This window comes from Heloderma suspectum, chromosome 7, assembly GCF_057233095.1.
Source record: "Heloderma suspectum isolate Gila_16-S chromosome 7, 16-S_ref, whole genome shotgun sequence".
Taxonomy (NCBI): Eukaryota; Metazoa; Chordata; class Lepidosauria; order Squamata; family Helodermatidae; genus Heloderma; species Heloderma suspectum.
This window is the reverse complement of record NC_139464.1, coordinates 71,494,281-71,516,373: the sequence shown is the minus strand read 5'-3', so window position 1 is coordinate 71,516,373 and position 22,093 is coordinate 71,494,281. Positions and strand designations below refer to the sequence as shown.

At 44.5% G+C, this 22,093-nt stretch overlaps 2 protein-coding genes, 1 long non-coding RNA gene and 1 other non-coding gene across 4 annotated transcripts in view; 2 read left to right on the top strand and 2 right to left on the bottom strand.

Moving 5' to 3' along the window:
- Nucleotides 1-68: 68 nt before the first annotated feature.
- On the top strand, nt 69-6,752 carry LOC146339941 (uncharacterized). The gene is made up of 3 exons (XR_014784410.1): nt 69-512; nt 1,974-2,076; nt 4,384-6,752. It is a non-coding gene; the product is annotated as an uncharacterized LOC146339941 (long non-coding RNA).
- Nucleotides 2,787-10,079, bottom strand: RPL18A (ribosomal protein L18a). The gene is made up of 5 exons (XM_084810599.1): nt 10,029-10,079; nt 8,518-8,697; nt 6,453-6,582; nt 4,419-4,528; nt 2,787-2,995 (listed from the first exon to the last, which is right to left on the bottom strand). Exons 1-5 carry the CDS (start codon nt 10,044-10,046, stop codon nt 2,903-2,905), a joined length of 531 nt encoding a protein of 176 aa, XP_084666725.1. The 5' UTR covers nt 10,047-10,079; the 3' UTR covers nt 2,787-2,902.
- On the bottom strand, nt 4,638-4,766 carry LOC146339942 (small nucleolar RNA SNORA68). Its single transcript, XR_014784595.1, has one exon. It is a non-coding gene; the product is annotated as a small nucleolar RNA SNORA68 (small nucleolar RNA).
- Nucleotides 10,080-15,640: 5,561 nt separating the features above from the next.
- The window catches only part of XPOT (exportin for tRNA), a 42,536-nt gene continuing 36,083 nt past the window's right edge, over nt 15,641-22,093 (top strand). Inside the window, exon 1 of the mRNA XM_084810592.1 lies at nt 15,641-15,999. The gene's annotated coding sequence lies outside the window, so the exon portion shown is untranslated. The remainder of the gene's footprint in view (nt 16,000-22,093) is intronic.

Here is a 22,093-nt window from a genome sequence, read left to right as displayed (position 1 = left end):
TGCCCAGGAAGGAGGGGGGGCGACGCGAGCGGGCCAAAACACCCCGGCGCCCCGCCCCTCCCCTCCCCGCTCCGGGGCGAGGCCTCCGCGCCACGTTACTGGGGGGGGCGAGGCGGCAGAGCGGCGAACTAACTGCCCGCTCTGAGAGGTGTCGTGTTGTTAGTGCCCGCAGCCGGCAGTGCCAGGGGTGGGGTGGGGTGATAATTTTTTGTTACTTCCGTATAAATGCAGCAGGGCCGGAAGAGCCCAGACCTTAGCGCAGCCTTCCCCCCCCCCCACCGATGTGCCAGATACAAATCCCAGCATCCCCTAGCTGGGGGTGCTGGACAATGTAGTCCGACACATCTGTCCTGGGAAAGGGGTGTATCAGGTTTGGGAAGGCTGCCCTAGAACGTCTATCAGGTTTTCACACTCCGCTATAGACAGTATTTCCCTTCCGCGCCTAATCCTGTACCAAGAAATCAATTCAGTTCAGAATGGAGTCGAGAGGGGATGAAGATCCTGAGAAAAAGGTAGGACGCGAAATGCTTGTGGTCGCGCTCCTTCACCTGGGAATAAGCCCCAGTGAACTCAGCAGGACTTGCTTCTAAGCAGGCATCTATAGGATTCTGCTGTAAGTAGGGACATACAGGTTGACGGTGATGAACAAAGCAGGACGTAGCGATTATGGCCACCTTTCCCCTGATGGGAAAATTGGCTTGGAATCACGCCACCCCCACTCTCTCAATCCTTACTGCATAAGAGCTGGAGGGTCTTGTCTCTGCTCTCCGCTCCTGCCTGAGAGCGCATTGATGAATGGACTTTTTCTAGAAGCTGGAGACAAATAAGGCTGAAAGTTTTTAGTGCACCTCCGAAATCCGTCCGTGTTATGCAGCCGGGGCCACCCCTCCCTAGTCAGCATACCGCCATTACATCACTCCCAATCTTTCCCAGCATTCTTCGCGTTTTGACAAGAGCAATCAACGTTTGACTTGACCCAGGGCTCAGTACCAGATTATTCAAGACTATGGTGTAAATATGCACTCAGTGTCCAGCCCATTAGAGCACCAGTGGAGCAAACCTACAAGCAGAAGGGGGAGGCTGTCAGCAGCCCCAACCGCCCCCCAGCCAAGGGGGATAAGTGACAATGGGACTGTAAGCTCAGCCTGCCCAGAGTCCTCCAAATCTGGAGCCAGCCTTGTGGAAATATGCATAAGACTGCAATTATTTAAAGGCACCAGCAGACTGCCTCTGCTCATTATTCTACACAACTGTATTTGAATGTTTGTGTTGGCTTTGGGCCATAGCTCAAATCTTAAAGCAGATGTTTGCTGGACTACAATTCCTGTCAGCCCCAGCCAGCATAGCCAATGGGAGTTGTGGATCAACATCTGGAGAGCTACAAGTTTCACACCCCTTGCATATAATTTGAGCTATGACCATACCCCAACTCACCTTACACATTGAGTTAGAACTATTGTATCATACAATCCAGCAGATGAGGGCCAAAAGCATCCAAACACACAACCCTCTAGGTAAAAAGAGACTATCTCCCTAAGGTTGCAGGCATAAAAGTGAAATTTCTCTCCCAATAGAACAGTATTCTAGACTTAAGTGTAACTCCCAAGTGTTACAACAAAGCTGCATTCCCACCCACTGATGAAGCAAACCTGTTTCTGGATTGCACCTAAGCCTGCAAGTGGAAGCTCACTCCATTAAAAAAAAAAATCAACAAAAGAACCCACTATCAGGGAAGTTTCCAGAAACCTGCTAGTTTTCCATGTGCAGAGAATATTCCTGTATGGAACAACATTCCATTATGAGTCTGTATAATCAACTGGTACACTCCAGGCACTGTACCTCCTCCTCAGCAGTGTATAAGAACTCATCCAGTTAGGTGTGCCTGAGTGATAAAACTATTTGTTTAAAGCAACGCTGTTTTAAAAAAAGAAAAAACCTTTTAAAATGACCATGCCATTCCTGGTGCGGTGCAGGGAAAAAAAGAATTTTCGGTGCGGAAAAAGAAGAATTCTGGGGGCTTGTGAACAGCAGAACAGAACACCGGCCACAAACTGTGAAAGTCAAGCAGCGCCGAAGGTACACAATTCGTACATCTCTATCTACACAGCAACTTCTTTTGTTAGTAATTGCATGAGATTTCCTCCAGTATCACCCCACAAAAAGGTTGCACATTCAAAACAGCTGAATATTGGCCCTAAATTGTCCATGTCTTGTTTCTGATCCTCTAGTCTAGCAGATTTAGCTAATCTAAAATACCGTGGCTATTGGGTTTAAAATAAAAAAGGTTGGACTCTGCATGGGAAGGCAAGTAGTAGGCATAAGTATGAAATGTAACTCATATACTAATTAGATTCACCCTTCTGAGTCCACAGTATTATACATGGTATGTTTGCCACATAAGCATGCCTGATAAGTCAGGGCTGCAAATAACTACTTGCCTGGTCACCTTGGCAATAGAATTGGCCCCACCCTTCAGCGAGCAGAGGAACTCCCTCTCCTCCACTTCTTCCTTGCAGCCTTAAAAAGCTTACTGACTCTTTTAAGATTAGCTGAGAGAAGGCATCCTGCGTATGGGTGTACAACTTTTTTTTGTTACTGAAAGTTGTCTTGAGAGAGCTTTTGCACTGAAGGGCAGCAAAGAAATGTTGAAATAAGCCTGTGCGCTGAATCCAGACTTCCACTGAAAGAATAGTGTTCTCACTTCCCTATTCCTCCCACAGATAAACAGTAGCTAGGGCTAGAGGTGGGAAGAAGTACAGGGGTACTCTGGACAGGACAGCAGGAGGTGGTAATTCCACTGTAACATTTGCAAAGTTAGGATTATTTTATTTCAAACTTATCAAAAACAATCAGATGTTTAAGAACTTTATTGAAACCCAGAGCACATGAAGTAAGTCTGCATTTAGAAGAATGTATTTGGTCTCTTGGTGGTGAAGCGTGGTTTATGCTGGCGACGCAGAACTCTGTGTGGCAGAGGGAACTTAATTTTGGAATCCTGTAGAAAGAGAACAAGCAAAAGTACATTTTGTTTATAAGCTAACTTGAAAAATTAAGTTGTGGCCACTATGTTTTCAGTAATTATTCATATTATTACATGAGAAAAATAATTCAAGTTAATAAAAGCAGTAATACAGCCTCATTAATAGCAGCAAAGGGGACACACCTTTCTTACCCCCCACCCACACGCACAAAGGGAATCTCTGAAAGGTGCTAGAAAATGCCACTAATGCAAAATAACCTTAGGTATCTTCCTTTAATATCCAGTGTATTTTAGGCCCTTCCTGACAGAACTACAAAAATATATAAAACTTTTTTTTAGCAATGTAAAACCTAATTATTACTTTAAAATATGCTTCATTTTATTTTCAAGTTATTTTCACAATAACATGGTGCTTTTGATACATGTGGAGGATTGCAGGGTATTATGGTTTACAACATTACCCTTGCTACTAAATAGGATATTAAGCAGGTTGCCAAAAATATATTCTCCACTGCACTCATACTGCATACATTAAAGATCTTTTTTGAGTATGAGCAAGGAGAAAAATGTACTTCAATCTGTGAAAATAAAAGATGCAATCCTTAGAGAGCAAGTTTTCAAATGAACCTTAAAAACAAAGTAAGTTATGTATGATACATATACTTTGAAACAAAGTATAAAACTGCAAATTAGGAGCAATAGGCTTCCTTTTGAGGTATTCTGCTGTTTTAAAATGAGGTATTAAATTTGTACATTAAATATAATAAGAAGTATTTTTACAGTAATTAATATTTTACATTGAAATATATTTTGTATAGTTTTGTAACTAGTATCTAAAACATCAAACATTAAAAGAGGATACTTCGGAATATTTGTATTAGGGAGCAATCCTATGCAGATAGATGGCCTCCGAACTCAAGAGGCAACTACCTATCCAATGCAGTGTGGGAGAAGCGTGGAAGGGATCCTCTCCTCCATGCTCCAGCCACCCTGCATTTGTGGCTAGACAACCGATTTTGGCTGTCTAGCCACAGGACATTACAGTGCAGGGAGGCTGGACGACACACAGGAAGAGTTGTGCCTGCACTTACGAACTCCCTGCCCTGGGGAACGCCCCCTTTCTCTCTGCTCTGCTCTTATGAACATGGGGACAATCCGCACCACCTACTAGGCAGCGGGGGAGGGGGGCGGTTCTCCGGGAACCAACCTCAGAGCTTGGGTTCTAAGGTCGGTTCCCGGAAACTGACCAATCCTATGGCCATCTAGCCGCTGTCTAGCGGCCATAAGATTGCACCCTTAAAGATTTTCTTGTACATTAATAGGTCAAGGATAATGTACAGTTCTTTATCTACTAAAATTAATGTTTACTGACATCACTGAAATTAAGGCTGTTCCATTTTCAGCTTTGTGGGGATGCAAAAAGGTTTGCTCTACTTACATGGAACTGCTTGACGGCTGGTCTGCGACACTTGCTAGCAGCAATCTCTTCAACCTTCATGATCTGAATTGAGTGAGCACGGGCCCTATGACGGGCTCCCATGTCGCGATCTGTAATATGCCAGAGAATTATGTACTATTTTAATGAAAGGAACCAGGACAATATTATAACTTGATAGCACTGATATCAATAGATACACACAAAAATCTTCAGGGAACTGCTTGTAGGACCTTCAATTTCACTTTCAAAAACACTTCAGCTCTTGAAAGGCGACAAGGCACATTTAATATCTGCACACATGACAAGAACATTTTATTATGAACAATGCTCTTTGGGTTTGTATGCAGTTTTAATTTTCAACATTAACTATTTATGGCTCTTCTGTTATGGAAATTGTGAGAGCAGTTAATACTAAATGACAATCAAAATAGTTGATGAAAACTATAATCACAAAACCTATTTTCGCCCATTTGTAAATGGCATATAACTTTTTTGACTATCACACAAATGTGGTGGCAGAGTTTATATTATAAAAATGCTGAACTCCGTAGTTCTTTCAGAACCAGGTATGCATGATAGTGCAACTGTAGTGCGGTGCATCCTACATTTCAGGGCTTAATGAAAACTAAGCATACAACATGCCCATTTACCTACACTTATCTGAGGCAAGCATAAGCTCATATAGCATTGCTGATATCTGGCAAGACTTTTGTGGAGTTGAATTTGTGCTGAACAGTGTAATCCTAAGTATTTCTACTCAGAAATCCCATTTCAGGCAATGGGGCTTATTTCCAGGTAAATGTGTAAAGGACTGCACCCTGAGCAGCATCTTAAAACATTTAACTGATACAAGGTTTATTAAGTTATATATATATACACCACTTGGTCTTGCTAAATCCAAGTAATGAAATGATCCGAGTACAATATATGTTTGTAGAATAAGCTCCAGGCTGAATATTATATAAACATCTGGGTCATGCTAGGCTTTTTTGAACCAGGCCAGATCAAATAAGGATGCCTTCCCCAACCTGGTGCCCTCCAGATATTTTACACTTCAGTTCCAATTAGCTCCAGCCAATATGGCCAATGGTTAGGGACGATAGAAACTAGTCCAGAACATCTGGAAAGCACCAGATTGGGGAAAACCTGAAGTAAGCTTTGCTTATTTTAACTAATTTTTCTTATTCTCCTCAAGGAGTAATCCTACGGCCACTAGACATTGTCTAGTGGCCATAAGATTTTTTGGTTTCTGGGAACAGACATCGGAGCCCTGGCTCTGACCTTGCTTCCCAGAAACCATACTCCTTGTCCCCTCATAACCAGCGCGGTTCTCTGCACACCTCCATGCTCGGAAATGGAACACGGAGACGGGAAAAGGGGGTGCCTCCATCCTCCAGCTGCCCTGCATTGGATAGTCATTAGCCTCCAAGTTCGGAGTCTGACACCTCTCTCCATAGGATTGCGGCCTCAGATACTTTTTTACACCATGTGGAAAACAGTAACCCTTCAAATGATTACTGCTTATCCTTGACAAAACACCCAGAAGGGCCACCAAGACCAAAAGAATGTGTTCCAGTCCAAGGCTGTTTATGATTAGGGCACAAAAAGTGATTAAAGAATTTGCATGACCAGATACGCAAAATTACCAATTTCACAATATTTAAACTATTTCCATGTACATTTTCATCAATTACATTCAGAACTTCCGATCTTCCTGTTCTTCAACAAAAGGAGTTTCACATGCTACAATTGACTATTTATTTAGAAGATAGCTAATAAAGGAGCAACGTTAACATTCAGAGGTGTTTTCAAACTCATCACTCACACAGGCTGAAAAGGGATACATAATAAGTAAGGGCTGCAGCAAACTACAGTGGGCAACCATTAATAAAAGCTTTGCCAAGTTGTTGACAAATTTATTCAAAATACGTAATACAAACAAGCAATACAGGGAAAAACACTGTTTTTCTATTTCCTTATCTTTGCATAGTGGTATAAAAAGGAAACTCAGCACTCTAAATGGTCTCTACTTACAGCACTGTGTAACAGCTCCAGCAGTTGTCAAATCCCTGTACTCCCTGTACATGTTGTGAGTTCCACTACGAGAATCATAACGCAGCCAGATACCAAAGTTTTTCACCCTGAGCGGAGACTTCTCGAAAACCTAGTTAGAGCAATATCAATGTCAAAATAATTGCAAGTTACAGACCACCAGTATTATATGTAACAAGTAAAATCAGCAATAAATTAATCAGAATTAAAAGAGTTAATAATTATTAATGCTATATGGCACATCTGGTTTTCGTTACTAGAAAAATAAACTGCTGGAACTACTATATGTGGATCTCTCTTTTTTTAACAAAGCATAAAAAACTGGTACATTTCCCCATCTCTTCCCAACACTCCTCAACTTTCAAAGTGATACAATATGCCTTGTTAGAATCTTTCATACTGCGCTAATTAGAATTATAGTACTAACTTGATCTTTCTGTTCAGCAAATCCAGTGAGACTGGACATTTATGGAAATAGCATACACTGATTCAAAACACCACCACCTAATCAAGCATATATGAATGTATTTCCTCATTGGAGTAAACCAAGGCCCATTTAAAGTGCAATCCAAGCAATGTTTACTCAGAAGTAACCCCTACGTATTAAATTGGGCTTACTTCCTAGTAAGTGTTTAGGATTACAGCCTTACAGAGTAATCCTATGGGGGGGGGGGGAGAGACAGAAGCGGGGTCACACAGCAGATTGTCTACTGCTTCCAGAGCCCTGCTGGTTTGCACCAGCCAGTGTATATATGGGCAGGGGGAGTTCCCCATACCTAACCTTACCCACACAGTTATGTCTGTTTTTCTCTCCACACCCTGCATTGCTTCCAATAGGGAAGGAATTAGGTATGCCAGTCCTAGAGTGGAGTATGTGCCGGGAGTGACCCTGGAGTCCCTCCACTGAACAAAAGGGCTTTGATTACAGTGGATCTAAGGCTGCCTCTGTCCTGTCCCTGCCCCAGTTCAGGGCCTAATGCTGGCTACTGCATACCACGGACTTCTGCAATGGACAGCCCTTCACCCCGCTCAAGCTCTTCACCACCAGCAGAGAGGTACTTCTGCATCATCAGAACTCCTGTTGAATGGGTCAGGATTGTTTGGCCTGCCCAGCATTCTGTCCAAAGTAGCTGCCAGTCAGATGCCTCCACATGCTCACAAGAAGGACATGATGTTGACGGCTATTCCCTGTTGTCTATTTTTAGCATCAGATTTTTCAACGTATGCTGTCTTGGAATGTGGAGGTTCCATTTATCACAATTGTCAACTATTTATGCCAGCTAGTGGCTCTCACTCTATCCCAACCCCACCCCAAACTTTGTTTCTAGCTTAAAGGACCCAATGTTTAGACCAGCCATTCCCAACCTGATGATCTAGATGTGTTAAGACTACAACTCCCATTCTTTCAGCTGGCATGGTAATTAGCCATGCAGTATGGGGATGATGGGAGTTGTACTTCAACACAGCTGGAGGGCAGCAGGTTAAGGAAAGCTGCTTTAGACTGTTCTCTAAGGGGCTATCATTTTGGAGCTCTTCAATCTGCTTGGGATTTGACTATCCTATAGCCAATCCAGCAAAATCAAAGGATTACCTATGTTTAATTATGTTTAGGTTTGAGATCTATGAGGAATATTTCTCCATGCCCTTGCCCCACCTCCTCCAAACCCACATAAAATGCCTAAACATTAAGACAGTCCCACACACTATACAATTAGGGTTATCAAATTGAACAAAATCATGGTGCAGAGAAGCACAGACATCATTGTTTAGGTGTTTTCTTAACGCATTTTACCAATTTCATGAACAGTAGCATAGGCTTCACACAAACGTGTAAGCTAATCTACAGTATTTAACAGTTTGACACAGCCAGCAATTTTGGGAACTTGGTGAGTCAGACATCTTTAAAGTTCTGAAGCCTTGGTCCAAATACATATAATGTCCAGGTAACTGCAAATGCTGTGGTGAAGCATTCAATCTATTGCTTCAACTACAAAATAAATAAAGCTGTTTTCAATATTTAAGACTATTGATGTTGCCATCATCATACCTGTCCACAGTACACAATTTCCCCAGAAGATTTCTTCATCTTCTTCAGCTGAGAAACAAAGTACCAGAAACGGGACTTTGCAACAACATGATTAGGAGCAAAGATGCGCATACGATACAGAGGTGGTGTTGGACACTTAGGGGTGGGAAGGCATCTCCCAACAACTTTGTACTCCCTCAGCTAAAAAGAGAAAGAGAGCACATGATAAAATCCACTCTACTTTCAGTCATAATTATTTTACTTGCAAGTTGATTGTTACAGAACAATACTGTATCTGTTTAAGTCAGGGCTAGGAAACCTGGTGCCCTCCAGATTTTTTAGACTATAACTTCTACAATCCATGGCCTTACTTCTGGTGCTTATGGCAGCTGTAGTCCAAAACATCTGAAGAGCACAAGGTTGCCTACCCCCAGTGTGTGTCACTGAAGTAACCATACTGATCCCTCTAATCTACATTGTGCAGATATAAGCCTGTAAGAGCAAGTTGACACTGTTCTTATGCAGAACTTAGCTTCATAATGAACACCACTGATCTGATTTTCTTTTTTCTCATCCAGATCCCAAAAGAGCATCTAAAAAGCAATGGGAAAAATAAATGCTTTGGGATTAGACGTGTGGTTCTATTGCAAGTTGGGGAACAAGGTAGGTTAAAAACAAAAACCAACCATGGGCATATCTAGTGGCTCCAGTGTCAAATCGCACCTCAGTCATAAAGTCATTTCCTAGGCAGGCCTTAGGCAAAGCCCTCACTACAACCCAGTCTCAACCCACCTCTCCAAGTTTTCCATGGGATGTAATACTACTAGCTTATCTTGGAAACCGCAGTGCACACTGGAAACGTGGTGGTGTGTATATATATATATGCTAAGTAATATGTTGATTACGTGAACACAACCACTTCAGGTTTTTTTGTTTTAAAACCTGTTTGCGGCCCTCCAGACGATGTGGCTTGTAACTTCCATCAGCCACGACCAGCATAGCCAATGGTGAGGGATAACAGGAGTTGTAGGCCGAAACACCTGGAAGTCCACACGCTGCCCATCCCTGGTCCACAGGAACAGCAGACTTCCAACAGCCATTGCCTGCCTAGTCGAAACATCCCCGAAAGCAATCTTGGAGGCAGGAAATAATTATTACGGTGGAAGGGAGCGAAGGATACGATGGGCGGGCCTGGTGAGTGGCTAAACTCGGGCTTTCTTCCGTCTTCCATTCGAGAAGAGCGCGCGGCTTAAAAGCGGGGGGGGGGGGGAAGCGCGGCTTGGAGGGCCGAACCTGCCGCCCTGCACAGGACTTCACAGCGAAAGCGCCGGCTCCACGCTACGAGGGGCTGGCGCGGCATCGGCGGCCATATTGGGCGCTCGCTCGTGGCCGAAAGATGGGGGATCTCCTAAGAAGCGACCCTCCCCGCGCCGCCGCCGCCGCCATCCTCTGCCCCCTCCCCTCCTCTACACGACTAGAGGCTCCCCCTCCCTCGCACGAGACCCCCGCAAGCTCACGCGAGCGACGCTTACAGTGCCCGACGCCTTCATGGTGCGGCCTCTCTCGCTGCCACCCAGAAAAGGAAGATCCGCATGCGCGACACCCGCACGTCACCACCTCCGACGTCAATGAACCGCCTTGACGGAAAGCAGCTCTCGCTCATTGGTTTAAAGCAAAACATTCTTATTGGCTAGAGAAAACGTCCATCCTTGAAAGTGACGTTTCTATTGGTTGTCCTCCGACCGCTCAAATGTACTTTTGGGAGAGGCTAAAAGGGAGGGCAGGGCTGTGGTTCGCTTTACGGCGTTAACGATACGTAAATAGCGTACCTTGTCATGGCCTTTCTAAAGGGGGTACGGCAACGTCCCTCAAAGGCCCGGAAGAAATTGCAGGCACTAATCGGAAAGATATAAACCAAGATGCCCTCCTGCTCCATGAGAAAAAAAAAATCTACATTCAAACCTGGAAAATATTTTTGTTAAGACCAACCAGTATTCCACAAAAATGTGCAAGCTTCTGAGTTAGCCTGATGAAGAATTCGGGATGCGCAATCTTTCAAACCTGAAAGATTGCACATTGTTGTGGGATGTTGGTTGGTCCTAAAAATGGTGTTGCCTAACTATGCATCATGCTAAGAGCAGTTGTGCACAGTGCTCAGATTTTTAAAAAGGCCTTCAGTGGCAGGTATTGTAGTCTCACATCTCTTGCAGCAATGCAAGAAGTTATAGGCCTCATGAATGGGCCCATTGTTTTAGGAGAAAAACCTCTGGGAACCTACCTTTTATAACAGAAATGTTATTACTGTTATTATGTAAGTGTTGTGCTTACTCTCACAACAACCTTTTGATGTAGGCAACAACAAAACAGCCAAATGTGTTTTGACCATATTCAATCTTCCTTGGTAGTCTAATAGAACTTTAATAATCCCAGTTTTATTATTTTTTTAATTTTTTATTTATTGCATTTATACCCCGCCTTTCTCCCTCTCGCAAGGAACTCAAGGCGGCTTACATTATCCTCCTCCTCACCGTTGTATCCTCACAACAACAACCCTGTGAGGTAGGTTGGGCTGAGAGTCTGTGACTGGCCCAAAGTCACCCAGTGAGCTTCCATGGCCAAGTGGGGACTAGAACCCGGATCTCCCTGCTCCCAGTCCGTCACTCTCGCCACTACACTACACTGGCTCTCATATGTTGTTCAGTCGTTGTGTCCGACTCTTCGTGACCCCATGGACCATAGCACGCCAGGCCTTCCTGTCCTCCGCTCTCTCCCGGAGCGTGCTCAAGTCCATATTCATTGCATCGGTGATGCTATCTAGCCATCTCATCCTCTGCCGTCCCCTTCTCCTTTTGCCTTCAATCTTTCCCAGCATCAGGGTCTTTTCCAGTGACTTTTCTCGTCGCATTAGGTAGCCAAAATATTTCAGCTTCAGTATCTGTCCTTCCAATGAGCAGTCAGGGTTGATTTCCTTTAGGATGGACCGATTTGATCTCCTTGCAGTCCAGGGGACTCGTAAGAGTCTTCTCCAGCACCACAGTACGAAAGCATCAATTCTTCAGCACTCAGCCTTCCTTATAGTCCAGCTCTCACAGCCATACATTGCTACTGGGAAAACCATAGCTTCACGTGTAAAACGATACCATGCCTTTCAGCCCAGTTTGCCCAATATAGAACAATGCTAGTATATCTGTGGTGGTGCTCCTTGAAAATCAATATAACCCCCTAAAAAAAGGCAAAAGTAAAAAAAACTATGGGAAGGTTTACATATCTTTAAACCTAAACAATGGTGTTCATTTGCAGTTAAGAAATCGATATATAAAAAGTTCTGATTTTTGTTCTAATAACTTATGTAAGTCCAATTGATTTCAATTTTATTTATTGAGGATTGCAGCCTTAGGATCACATCTAGTAGGAGTTGTTGCTACAGTTCATAGACCACTTCAAAGTAGCATTCAGTAGGAACAGTTGACTGCATGGCTGGGTGACCATCCTTTGTTAAGGACCACCCTAACCAGCTGATGATCAGGGTGGTCAGCTGATATTTCCTCAAAGGGACCTAATGTTTAGGTGCTGTTTTTCCAAATGGGAAATTCATCTGCAGGGTGGAGTTTGAGGCCAGCCTTCTGCAGAAATGTGCATTTGAGAAAATAAATAAAACCGTTGGAGAATTAAACTTGGAGATGGGCAGAGGAGAGAGAGAGCTATAAGTAAGTGGAGTCAAAGCTCCATAGGGAGAAGTGGGGTGGCACAGGCGCGGGGAATGTCTAAACTGTTGCTGTCTTTGAGAATCTGATGCCTGCCTGTGCTATAGGAGTATCAGCTTGTACTGTGCTCTGCTTGTGCATTTGCAAATAAAACTAATATTACAAAGATACCATAACACCCCAGTGCTGTCTCATGAAAAGGAAAGTAAACCTTATGCCATGGCACAGGCCCTGGGCTTCTCATTACTTGTGGAAGAGGAAAGCACTTAATGTAACTGTAGGACTGTGGCCTTTGAACAGTTTTCTAGCATAACAAGTTTTTCTAGTAAAAATCATAGAACAAAACCAGTATATAATGGCATGCTGGGATTTGTGCAACATATAATTGACATAATTGCTCAGTTGTAATAACACATGTATTTTAATGACATATATTTGAAATTGAATGTACATGCAATTCCTGTCATCTAAATTCCAGCAGGGCTTATTATGGTGCTTTAGCTTTAAAAGGAGGAAGTTTATTCTAATATATTCATCAGATTTTCAGACCAGCACTATGGTCAAGAAAGCACAACTGCCATTGAACTTCTATTTGTAATTATGCAAGCTAATTGATATCCTATAGTCCAGGGGTGGACAACATGTGGGGTTCCAGATGTTTTTGGCTACAACTCCCATCAGCCCTAGTAAGCGTAGCCAATGGTGAGGGGAGCTGTAGATTGAAACACCTGAAGGGCCACAAGTTGCTCACCCGGGCCTTAATGCAAGGCATCTTGAACAACTATGCACTAAACCACTGATCCCTTTTATCAAGCAGACAACATCCATTGTGAGAAAAGCACCAGTTTTCATGCTGGACCATCATTCCACTACACTCCATTTAGCCACACACATCACAGGGCGCTATGCCATAAGGCTGGTGACATTACCAGCAATTGCCCTCAAAGATGTTGAGAGGAATAAACCGCATGACACAATAGAGCAGAAGACAAGTATCCTACACTCAGCAGGAATCAACATCCACTTCATTAAAGTTTAGCCTACTGAAAAAAATGCATCCTCACTGCCCAAACAAAATACAGTGATATACTTGTGCTTGATCTAGTGCTTACTGAAATCTGGATATAATATTAGTTTCTATAGTCCAATTTACAATGCATTTTAAGATGAACAAATTTACAATGCATTTTAAGATGATTGGATCAAAGGAACTCCCTCCTCCCTACCTTGTGTTGAAATGTGTGTGTCCCATTTGGTTTGATCTACTTAACTTCTATTGACTTTAAATCTATACACTTCAGTTGAATTTGCACTGTTGGTTTGGAATGCAGTTATATATGTAATCACAACTACATTTGTGTGTATTTATCCTTTTCTGCAATTTTGCCAGCAGAAGTGTGTTAGGGCCTGCAGCTTCTGTTATAAAGGCTTGCAACTATTTCTGTGACTATGCTTTGCTACACTTCAAGGCTTAACCTTGTGGATAATGTGTTCATTACGTTTTCATCAGTTGATCAGACTCCTGAATTAAAATTAAGAAGAGCCTAAATGTACTTCGGATAAGTGAAATATTTAAGCACAACCGCTGGAGAACGAGCGAAAGGGAGATATATCGAGAAGACAGCTTCTCCCACAGCTTAGGCTTGGGAAGGACGGGACTGGAGGGACTGGAACGTACCACTATGAAGTACCGATTACTGTGGGTGTTTTGGATTGTGCCACACGATGCTGCCGCTAAATCCCGGTCTGCTGTTTGGGTTACTACACAGGGATTAGCAAAACGACAGCATGTCTTTCAGATCCTTGAACCCGCTGTGCCCCACAGTAAATTCTTCCAGTAATATTTGCCCCAGTCTTGCCTTGTTTTCCATTTAGACTCCAGGCATGAACCAGTTTTATACTAGTTTCAAGCGCCAATAGTGTACCCTTGTTTGGAAGAAAAGTCCTATTGAAATCAGTGCAACTTCTTCCAAGTAAACATGAGCAGGCTCGGGCTGTACTGTTATACTTTTCCTTGAGGAAACCCTGGCGATAGTAAATGCGCTTGTTTTATCAAGGGACTTTGAATTTTATTGGATGCGTCCTGTTGTTGTTGTTGTTGTTCAGTCATTAAGTCGTGTCCGACTCTTCGTGACCCCATGGACCATAGCACGCCAGGTCTTCCTGTCCTGCGCTCTCTCCTGGAGTGTGCTCAAGTTCATATTCATTGCATCGGTGATGCTATCTAGCCATCTCATCCTCTGCCGTCCCCTTCTCCTTTTGCCTTCAGTCCTTCCCAGCATCAGGGTCTTTTCCAGTGACTTTTCTCTTCGCATTAGGTGGCCAAAATATTTGAGCTTCAGCTTCAGTATCTGTCCTTCCAATGAGCACTCAGGGTTGATTTCCTTTAGGATGGACTGATTGGACCTCCTTGCAGTCCAGGGCACTCGTAAGAGTCTTCTCCAGCACCACAGTTCGAAAGCATCAATTCTTCGGCGCTCAGCCTTCCTTATAGTCCAGCTCTCACAGCCATACGTTACTGCTGGGAAAACCATAGCTTTGATTATGCGGACCTTTGTCGGCAAGGTGATGTCTCTGCTTCTTACTATGCTGTCTAGGTTGGCCATAGCTTTCCTCCCAAGGAGCAAGCGTCTTTTAATTTCATGGCTACAGTCACCGTCTGCGGTGATCTTGGAGCCCAAGAAAATAAAATCTGTCACTGCTTCCATTTCTTCCCCTTCTATATGCCAGGAAGTGATGGGGCCAGATGCCATGATCTTAGTTTTTTTAATGTTGAGTTTCAAACCAGCTTTTGCACTCTCCTCTTTCACCCTCAACAAGAGGCTCTTGAGATCCACTTCGCTTTCTGCCATTAGGGTGGTATCGTCTGCATATCTGAGGTTGTTGATAATTCTCCCGGCAATCTTAATTCCAACCTGTGATTCATCCAACCCGGTGTTTCTCATGATGTACTCTGCATATAAGTTAAATAAGCAGGGCAACAATATGCAGCCTTGTCGTACTCCTTTCCCAATTTTGAACCAATCGGTTGTTCCATGTCCGGTTCTCCTGTTACAGAACTACAATTCCCAGCGTCCCTTTAGGGAAGCCGTGAGAGTTAAACCGAAATGTGTGTAGCGCTGGCATGCTCAGAGCATCCCACACGCGGTCGAGGGGAAGTAATGGAATTAAACGGGTTCAAGGGGAAGATCGCCGTTTAAATGACGTGCGGATCCCATATTAAAGGCCAACATAGTTACTAATCCCAGCTAAAGTTCCGGGTTATTTGTGGGGACGACTATCTCTTATCTGATGAAGACAAAAAAAAAGATCGGAGAAGCTGCGGGACAGCTCATCTCCTCTGATCTAGGCAGCAGCAAGAGGACTACAAGTCCCAGCATGCGCTGCGCCCGCAGAGAGCCTTTTTCCCCCGGCCTGCAACGCGCTTCTCTTCCCTGATTGGAGGGACTATGGTAAGCGTCGGAAAAACCGGCTTCGGGGACCTTGGCTTTCTTTGCGGCTGGTTATTACAGGGCGAACCCCATGCCTGTTTGAAGGGTTTGCTGCGGAGTATGCTGGGAGCTGTAGTTTAGTGCGCTGTGGCAGTTCCCCGGGCGGAACTGGGGAAAGGGAGGTGGGGGAACGGCGTCGCCGCCAACCCCCCCGACACGCAGTAGCCTCGCGGCGAGTTTCCTGCCGGACCGCGAACTCTGCAGCGGGGGGCCTTCCTTGGCTTCCTCTGCCCGGTCCCCCAGCGGTGGTGGCGGCCTCTCGGGAGTGCGCGAAGGCGCAACCGCTCCGCGATGGAATAGTTGGGAAGGTAATGAAATGGGACCGGGGCGGGCGGAGGGGTGTGTTCGGGGCTGAGTGCGGGCTCCAGCGGGGCCCTGCTGCTTGCAGGCTGGGCGGGAGGCTGCCCTGCTCGGGATGCAGCGGCGGGGAGGCGGCGCGCTCGTCTCGGCAGGCCCCAGCGGGCAGTGGCGTGGCCGCCTCGTGATCCCCAGTGCCGGTCGGCAGGCTCGGGGGTCGTGCTCGGTCTTCTTGGGGCGGAAGCTGGGCCGATGCTTGCCCGGTGGCCGCCGATGAGAACGGACTCTGCGCCGCTTGGATGTGCTCTTTGCCCTTGGCTATCATCGGTGAGTGCCTCCGTCAGATCTCGGTAGTCGCTACAGCCCCCACGACGTCTATCAGTGCGTAGGGAAAAGGCGGGTGCGTGTGTGAGCCCCATTTTTATCGCGCCCAGTGTGACGACGACAGGATGATTAAAAAGTAACTTCTTCACGTTAAGCCCCCTTGAACATGAACCCGTTATACTTGCGTAGCTGCCTGATGTTAAGGAGTGGGCATGGGCTGGCCCCTTGCCTGAGAATGACCACTAGTTAGTTAGCAGCTTAGCCTCGAAGCTACTGTTTGGTACTCTTCAGTTGCCCTCACTGTGTGGACTCACATACCTGTGTTAATGGATAACTAACTTGCATTAAGGATCGGTTCTCACTGGTAAATGCATTGCGTGATGTTCCGTTGTTTCAGGTGATAATGAAACATTTATTTTACAGCTCCTTCATGCAAGTCATGGTGTTATGTATGGTGCAGCAGAGTGATGCATCTGCATGTGTGAATAGGAGCCAACTGTCGTATCTTATGCTAGTCAAGCATGCTGAAGCCCAGTGAAATCAAGCAGAAGACCATAAGAAAAGCAATGCTGAGTCAGACTAAAGGCCTTTCTGGTCCAGCATTCTGTTAATTCAGTGGCCAACCAGCCACCTGTGGGAAGCCTACCAGTAGGACAAGAGTACAATAGCACCATGATGCATAGGATCAGGCTGTTGGTATTTTTAAGAACGCAGCCTGAAAACTGTATATGTTCACTGGTAGCTACTACTTTATGTGAAAGAATCGCCATAGATAGAACAACAAAGAGTCTTGTGGTACCTTGAAGATTAGCACAGTTATTCTGGCATACGTTTTTGTAGATTATGGTCCAGTTCATAAGATGCATGTAGTGTTTTTTGAGTTACAGGTGTGTGTGTATAGACACGCACACATGTGGTTGAGAGGGATTGTAAACAGTGAGATCAGAGGGAAATGACATGCATAAAGCATCGGCCCATTTACAAAACACTTGTTGATAACATAACATCCTGGCATCACAGAAGCCAATTAACACCATGTAGTGTGATCGTGTTTTGTTTTTTTTAAAAAACTGTTATCCCCATTCAAGATGTAGGAGATGGAATTGAACCTCTTGAAGAATTGTAACTCTGTAGTGTCTTGCTATAATCTCCCTCTGAAGTTTCTTTGCTCAATAATGGCTACTTTAAAAGTCAGTGACAGAGTCTTCTGGAAGGCTGATATGTTCTCCCACTGATTTTTGAATATTGCCATTTCTGATGTCAGGTTTGTCCATTCTTTCGCACAGAGTCTGACCTGTTTGTCCTGTACAAAATCCAGAAGGGTATTGCTGGCAGATGATGGCATATCATATTGGAAGATGAGCGGATGAATGCATGCTATGGGTGACATCATTAGGTCCTGTAATAGTGTTGCCATGAATAGATATGGGGACAGAGTTGGCATCTGTTGCAGGGACTAGTCCCTATATTTGTGCCTCATTATGTGACTTGTTCCTAGTGAGTAGCTGTTTTTGGGGAGCGGGCGGGTGCTGTAAGCAAGTGGCAGATTTTAATGGCTAGGTGTGTATTCCTGATGCCTTGTAGTCCATCTTTGTAGGGGATGTTGGTGTATTTTTGTGAACTACCTAGTGAGCTTCGGCTATTGACTGATATAGAAATGAAATCAATATAATAATAATAATCCTCAACATCTGTGGTAGCTGGGATGACGTTTTCTGGGATATTGGCAATTGATTGTAGTTTCCTCAGAAAGTCAGTGAAGCTTCATCTGTAACTTGGAGTATTGGTGGCATATGGTCTGAGAATGGAATCCATATAGCCAGACACCCCAACTCTGATAGTACCGATGCCTGAAACTATGGGGGGCCCAGAGTTACCTGGTTTGTGTATTTGGGATAATAGATAGAAGGCATTTGGTCAAAGCTCCTGGAGTGTGTCTTGTGTAGATTTGGTTTTCCACATCCGTGGGAAATTCCATCATCAGGTTGTGTAGTTCCTTCTGATATTCCTCAGTGGGGTCTTTTTACAGGCCCCTATAGGGTTGTGTTGGAGAGTTGCCTCTCAACCTCCTGTATGTAGTTCAACTTGTTTGTGACTACAACAGGTTGTGGATGGCATCACATTGTGCACAGCTGAGACTGTGTGGTAGACGCTGCTTTTGCTGATTACCTCAGCTTGGGTGTGGTGGCAGAAGCACTCTGTGTAAAAACTTAATCCCAGTAGTAAAGCTGTCTGTTTGCTATTCAGCAGCCTTCTCCAACCCAGTGTCCTCTGGAAGTTTTGGACTTCAACTCCCATCAGCCCCAGCCAGCATGGTAAGTTGTAGTCTGACCCAAGGAGTTGTAGTCCAAAACACCTGGAAGACATCAGGTTGAGTGAGGAAGGCTACTATACAGGATGCTAATCAGACGGTTCATCTGTATCTCCTTGCTCACAGTATTCTACAGTGGTGGCAGTCCACGCATACACCCCCCACACGCGCACACAGCTGCAAATCATCATGGGTTGCATAGTCAGGTGATGTCAAGGGATGTACATATGACATTGATGGATTTACATTGGGGTAGCTGAACAGTGATAAAAGGTAGGTTTTCTCACTAAAATGCAGGCGGGGCAGATGCTCAATTTGGCCAGCGCTTGCAAGCACCAGCTAAGTCCCTTCTTGCCCTGCTCATGCAATCAGGACGCAAGTGAGGCAGGAAGGAGATGTGAACGGGGCGGGAAGGGGGTGCTCAGTAAGTGCTTATGGTAGCTGGCTACTGCAGGTCCTGGGCAAGTCACTTTCTGTGCAGACAGAGGCACACCGCTCCGTGCCCCTCTGCATAGGGGGAAAAGTGGGTGCCATGGCAGCAGTTATGTCACAGGAGGGGCTCTGGGGAGGGCCGCCATCCCTTTGACCTCATCCAGCCTGCCAGGCTTGGTCTGGGGGGCAGTCTGGTCCCTGGACTAAAAGAGGTCCCCCCTGATTTAAATGCTACATTGATGTGTAGAGAGGCAGCCCAGTCCATATCACTGGAAATCTATAATACAGAGTAAAAAGCTGTGGTGTGTGTGGCGTTTGGTTGTCTGGCTAATACTGCAAACAAGAGCCAGATAAGACTAATATATTCCTGACAAAGAGAGAGATCCACCCAGATGTAGGCTGATAATGTTTTTCAGACTGTAATCCTAAATACGCTTACTAGAGAGCATGCCCCACTGAATAAAGTGGGAGTTACTTCTGAGTAAGCATGTATAGAGTATTGTGCTGTCAGGTTGGTTGTGAGCACTTCTTTAAAATCTTAGCCCACTGTTTTCGTTTCTTTGCAAGTCTGTTTAAATAAAGGGAAAATAACAATTGCTGCTTGGAAAACTGTGTGAAGATTAAAGTCTTATGTCCAGCTTTACTTATCTGTGTGGCAACAGGGATATTCGACTGGTTTATGCAGATTCGCTCCTGGATTTAAATGATTGTTTCTGAATATGTCTAAAATGGATGTTTTTGTTTTTGAAAAAGGAGCATAACATGTAAGGCTAGGAAAGAAAAGTAAAACATCCTTGTACTTCACTAAACGATCTTAAAGTTTTTGGTGTCAAGTGGATAAATCACACTGTTCCTGAATAAATGTGTATAATATTCAGTCTTTAAGGCCTCATACTCTTTGCCATGTGAGGATCTTCTTCTTTCAAGTCTGTAGATGGAGTAAAATTGCACATTACACAAAATCATGTATGCTGCAAGAGTTTCAGTCTAATGTTGAGTTGTCTTTTGCAAGCGTGAGGTACTTGCAGAGGTAGAGACCCATATTTACTCTTTCCTATGGTAAGATGCAATGGCTTTGTTCTTGCTCCACACTACTTGAGTGTGCTTATCCAGGTCCTAAAGTAGGGGTGAGGTACCTGTGGCTTTCTAGATGATGATGGGACTACAACTCCCATCAACCTCAACAGCATGGCTAGTGGTCAGGGATGATGGAAGTTCTAGTCCAACAACATCTGGAAGGCCATAGGTTCCCCCACTCCTGAACTAAAGAGTGCTGCTTGTTCAGACTCTGGCAGCCTAGATAAGGTTTCTTTGCTTGCAGTTATAATTTAAAAGGTGTTTTTATCCTACCTTTCAGCATATCTACCATTATCTCTTATGTTCTTATCTAGAAATGGGAACATTGGGAGAGTGCCGTTTGGTCTTTATTCTCCAGTTGATCCCTTGACTACCTTAAAATGGTATTGATTCTAGGCTAAAATATTCAGATGTGCTTTGCAAAGGTAAAAGCTTACATTCTCTTATCAGGAGAAGTTGCCCGCTTATTCTTATTTCTAGGACAAAAATGAAAACTTGTTTCTTATTTCAGTAGTCATCTTTCTATAAGATGCATGATGATGAAGTGCTTAAAGTGTTGAGCTGCTCTGCTTCACTGCAAAGTCACTTGGATGTAGGAGTATGCTGCAATCATTTTGCATTGTGTGATACTTCAGTTAGAAAAGAACAATGCCATGTATGCACATTAATAGTGGTGGGTGGGATGGTGAAAGCTTTGCAGGAGGGGGAGTAATTGGGCTGCTCTTAGGGGAAAAAAATCTGGCCATATATTAACTCTAACACAGGATAGTGGGAGTGTATTTCTGCCAAAGGAATGGATGTAAAATTAAAATAATATAGTTTTGTGGAATCTCTATGAAGGAGATAAGTACGCTTTATGATGAATCTCTGACCCAGTTCGCATGATCACAACAAACCGCTGTGGCTTATTTAAGCCATGGTGGCTTGTTTAAATTGGAGGCACGTGCCTCCATCCCCAGTTAAGCCTCCCAAGATTCTAGCCCCAGCATACAACAAGGCAGACAAGTGATGGGAAAGTTGTTGTTTTTTTAAAAAACACTTGATCATAAGAACATAAGAAGAGCCATGCTGGATCAGACCAAGGATCCATCTAGTCCAGCATTCTGTTCACACAATGGCCAACCAGTTGTTGACCAGGAACCCACAAGCAGGAGTGCAAACAGGAATTTATCTAACCCCATTTTGAAGCCATCCAAATTGGTGGCCATCACTTACATCCTGTGGTAGCAGATTCCATAGTTTAACTATGTGTTGTGTGAAGAAGTACTTCCTTTTATCTGTCCTGAATCTCCCACCAATCAGCTACATGAGATGACACCAGGTTCTAGTATTTTGAGAGAGGGAGAAAAATGTCTCCCTATCCACATTCTCCACACCATGCATAGTTTTGTACAACTCTATCATGTCTCCCCTTAGCCTCCTTTTTTCCACCCTGGAGTAGAATCATAGAATCACAGAATAGTAGGGTTGGAAGGGGCCTACAGGGCCATCGAGTCCAACCCCCTGCTCAATGCAGGAATCCAAGTCAGAGCATCCCTGACAGATGGCTCTCCAGCCTTGACTTGAATGCCTCCAGTGTGGGAGAGCCCACTACCTCCCTAGGTAATTGGTTCCATTGTCGTATTGCTCTAACAGTCAGGAAGTTTCTCCTGATGTTCAGCTGGAATCTCACTTCCTGTGACTTGAGCCCATTATTCCGTGTCCTGCATTCTGGGATGATAGAGAAGAGATCCTGGCCTTCTGCTCTGTGACAACCTTCCAAGTACTTGAAGAGTACTATCATATCTCCCCTCAGTCTTCTCTTCTCAAGGCTAAACATGTCCAGTTCTTTCAGTCTCTTTTCATAGGGCTTTGTTTCCAGTCCCCTGATCATCTTGGTTGCCCTCCTCTGAACCCTATCCAGCTTGTCTGCATCCTTCTTAAAGTGCGGTGCGCAGAACTGGACATAGTACTCCAGATGA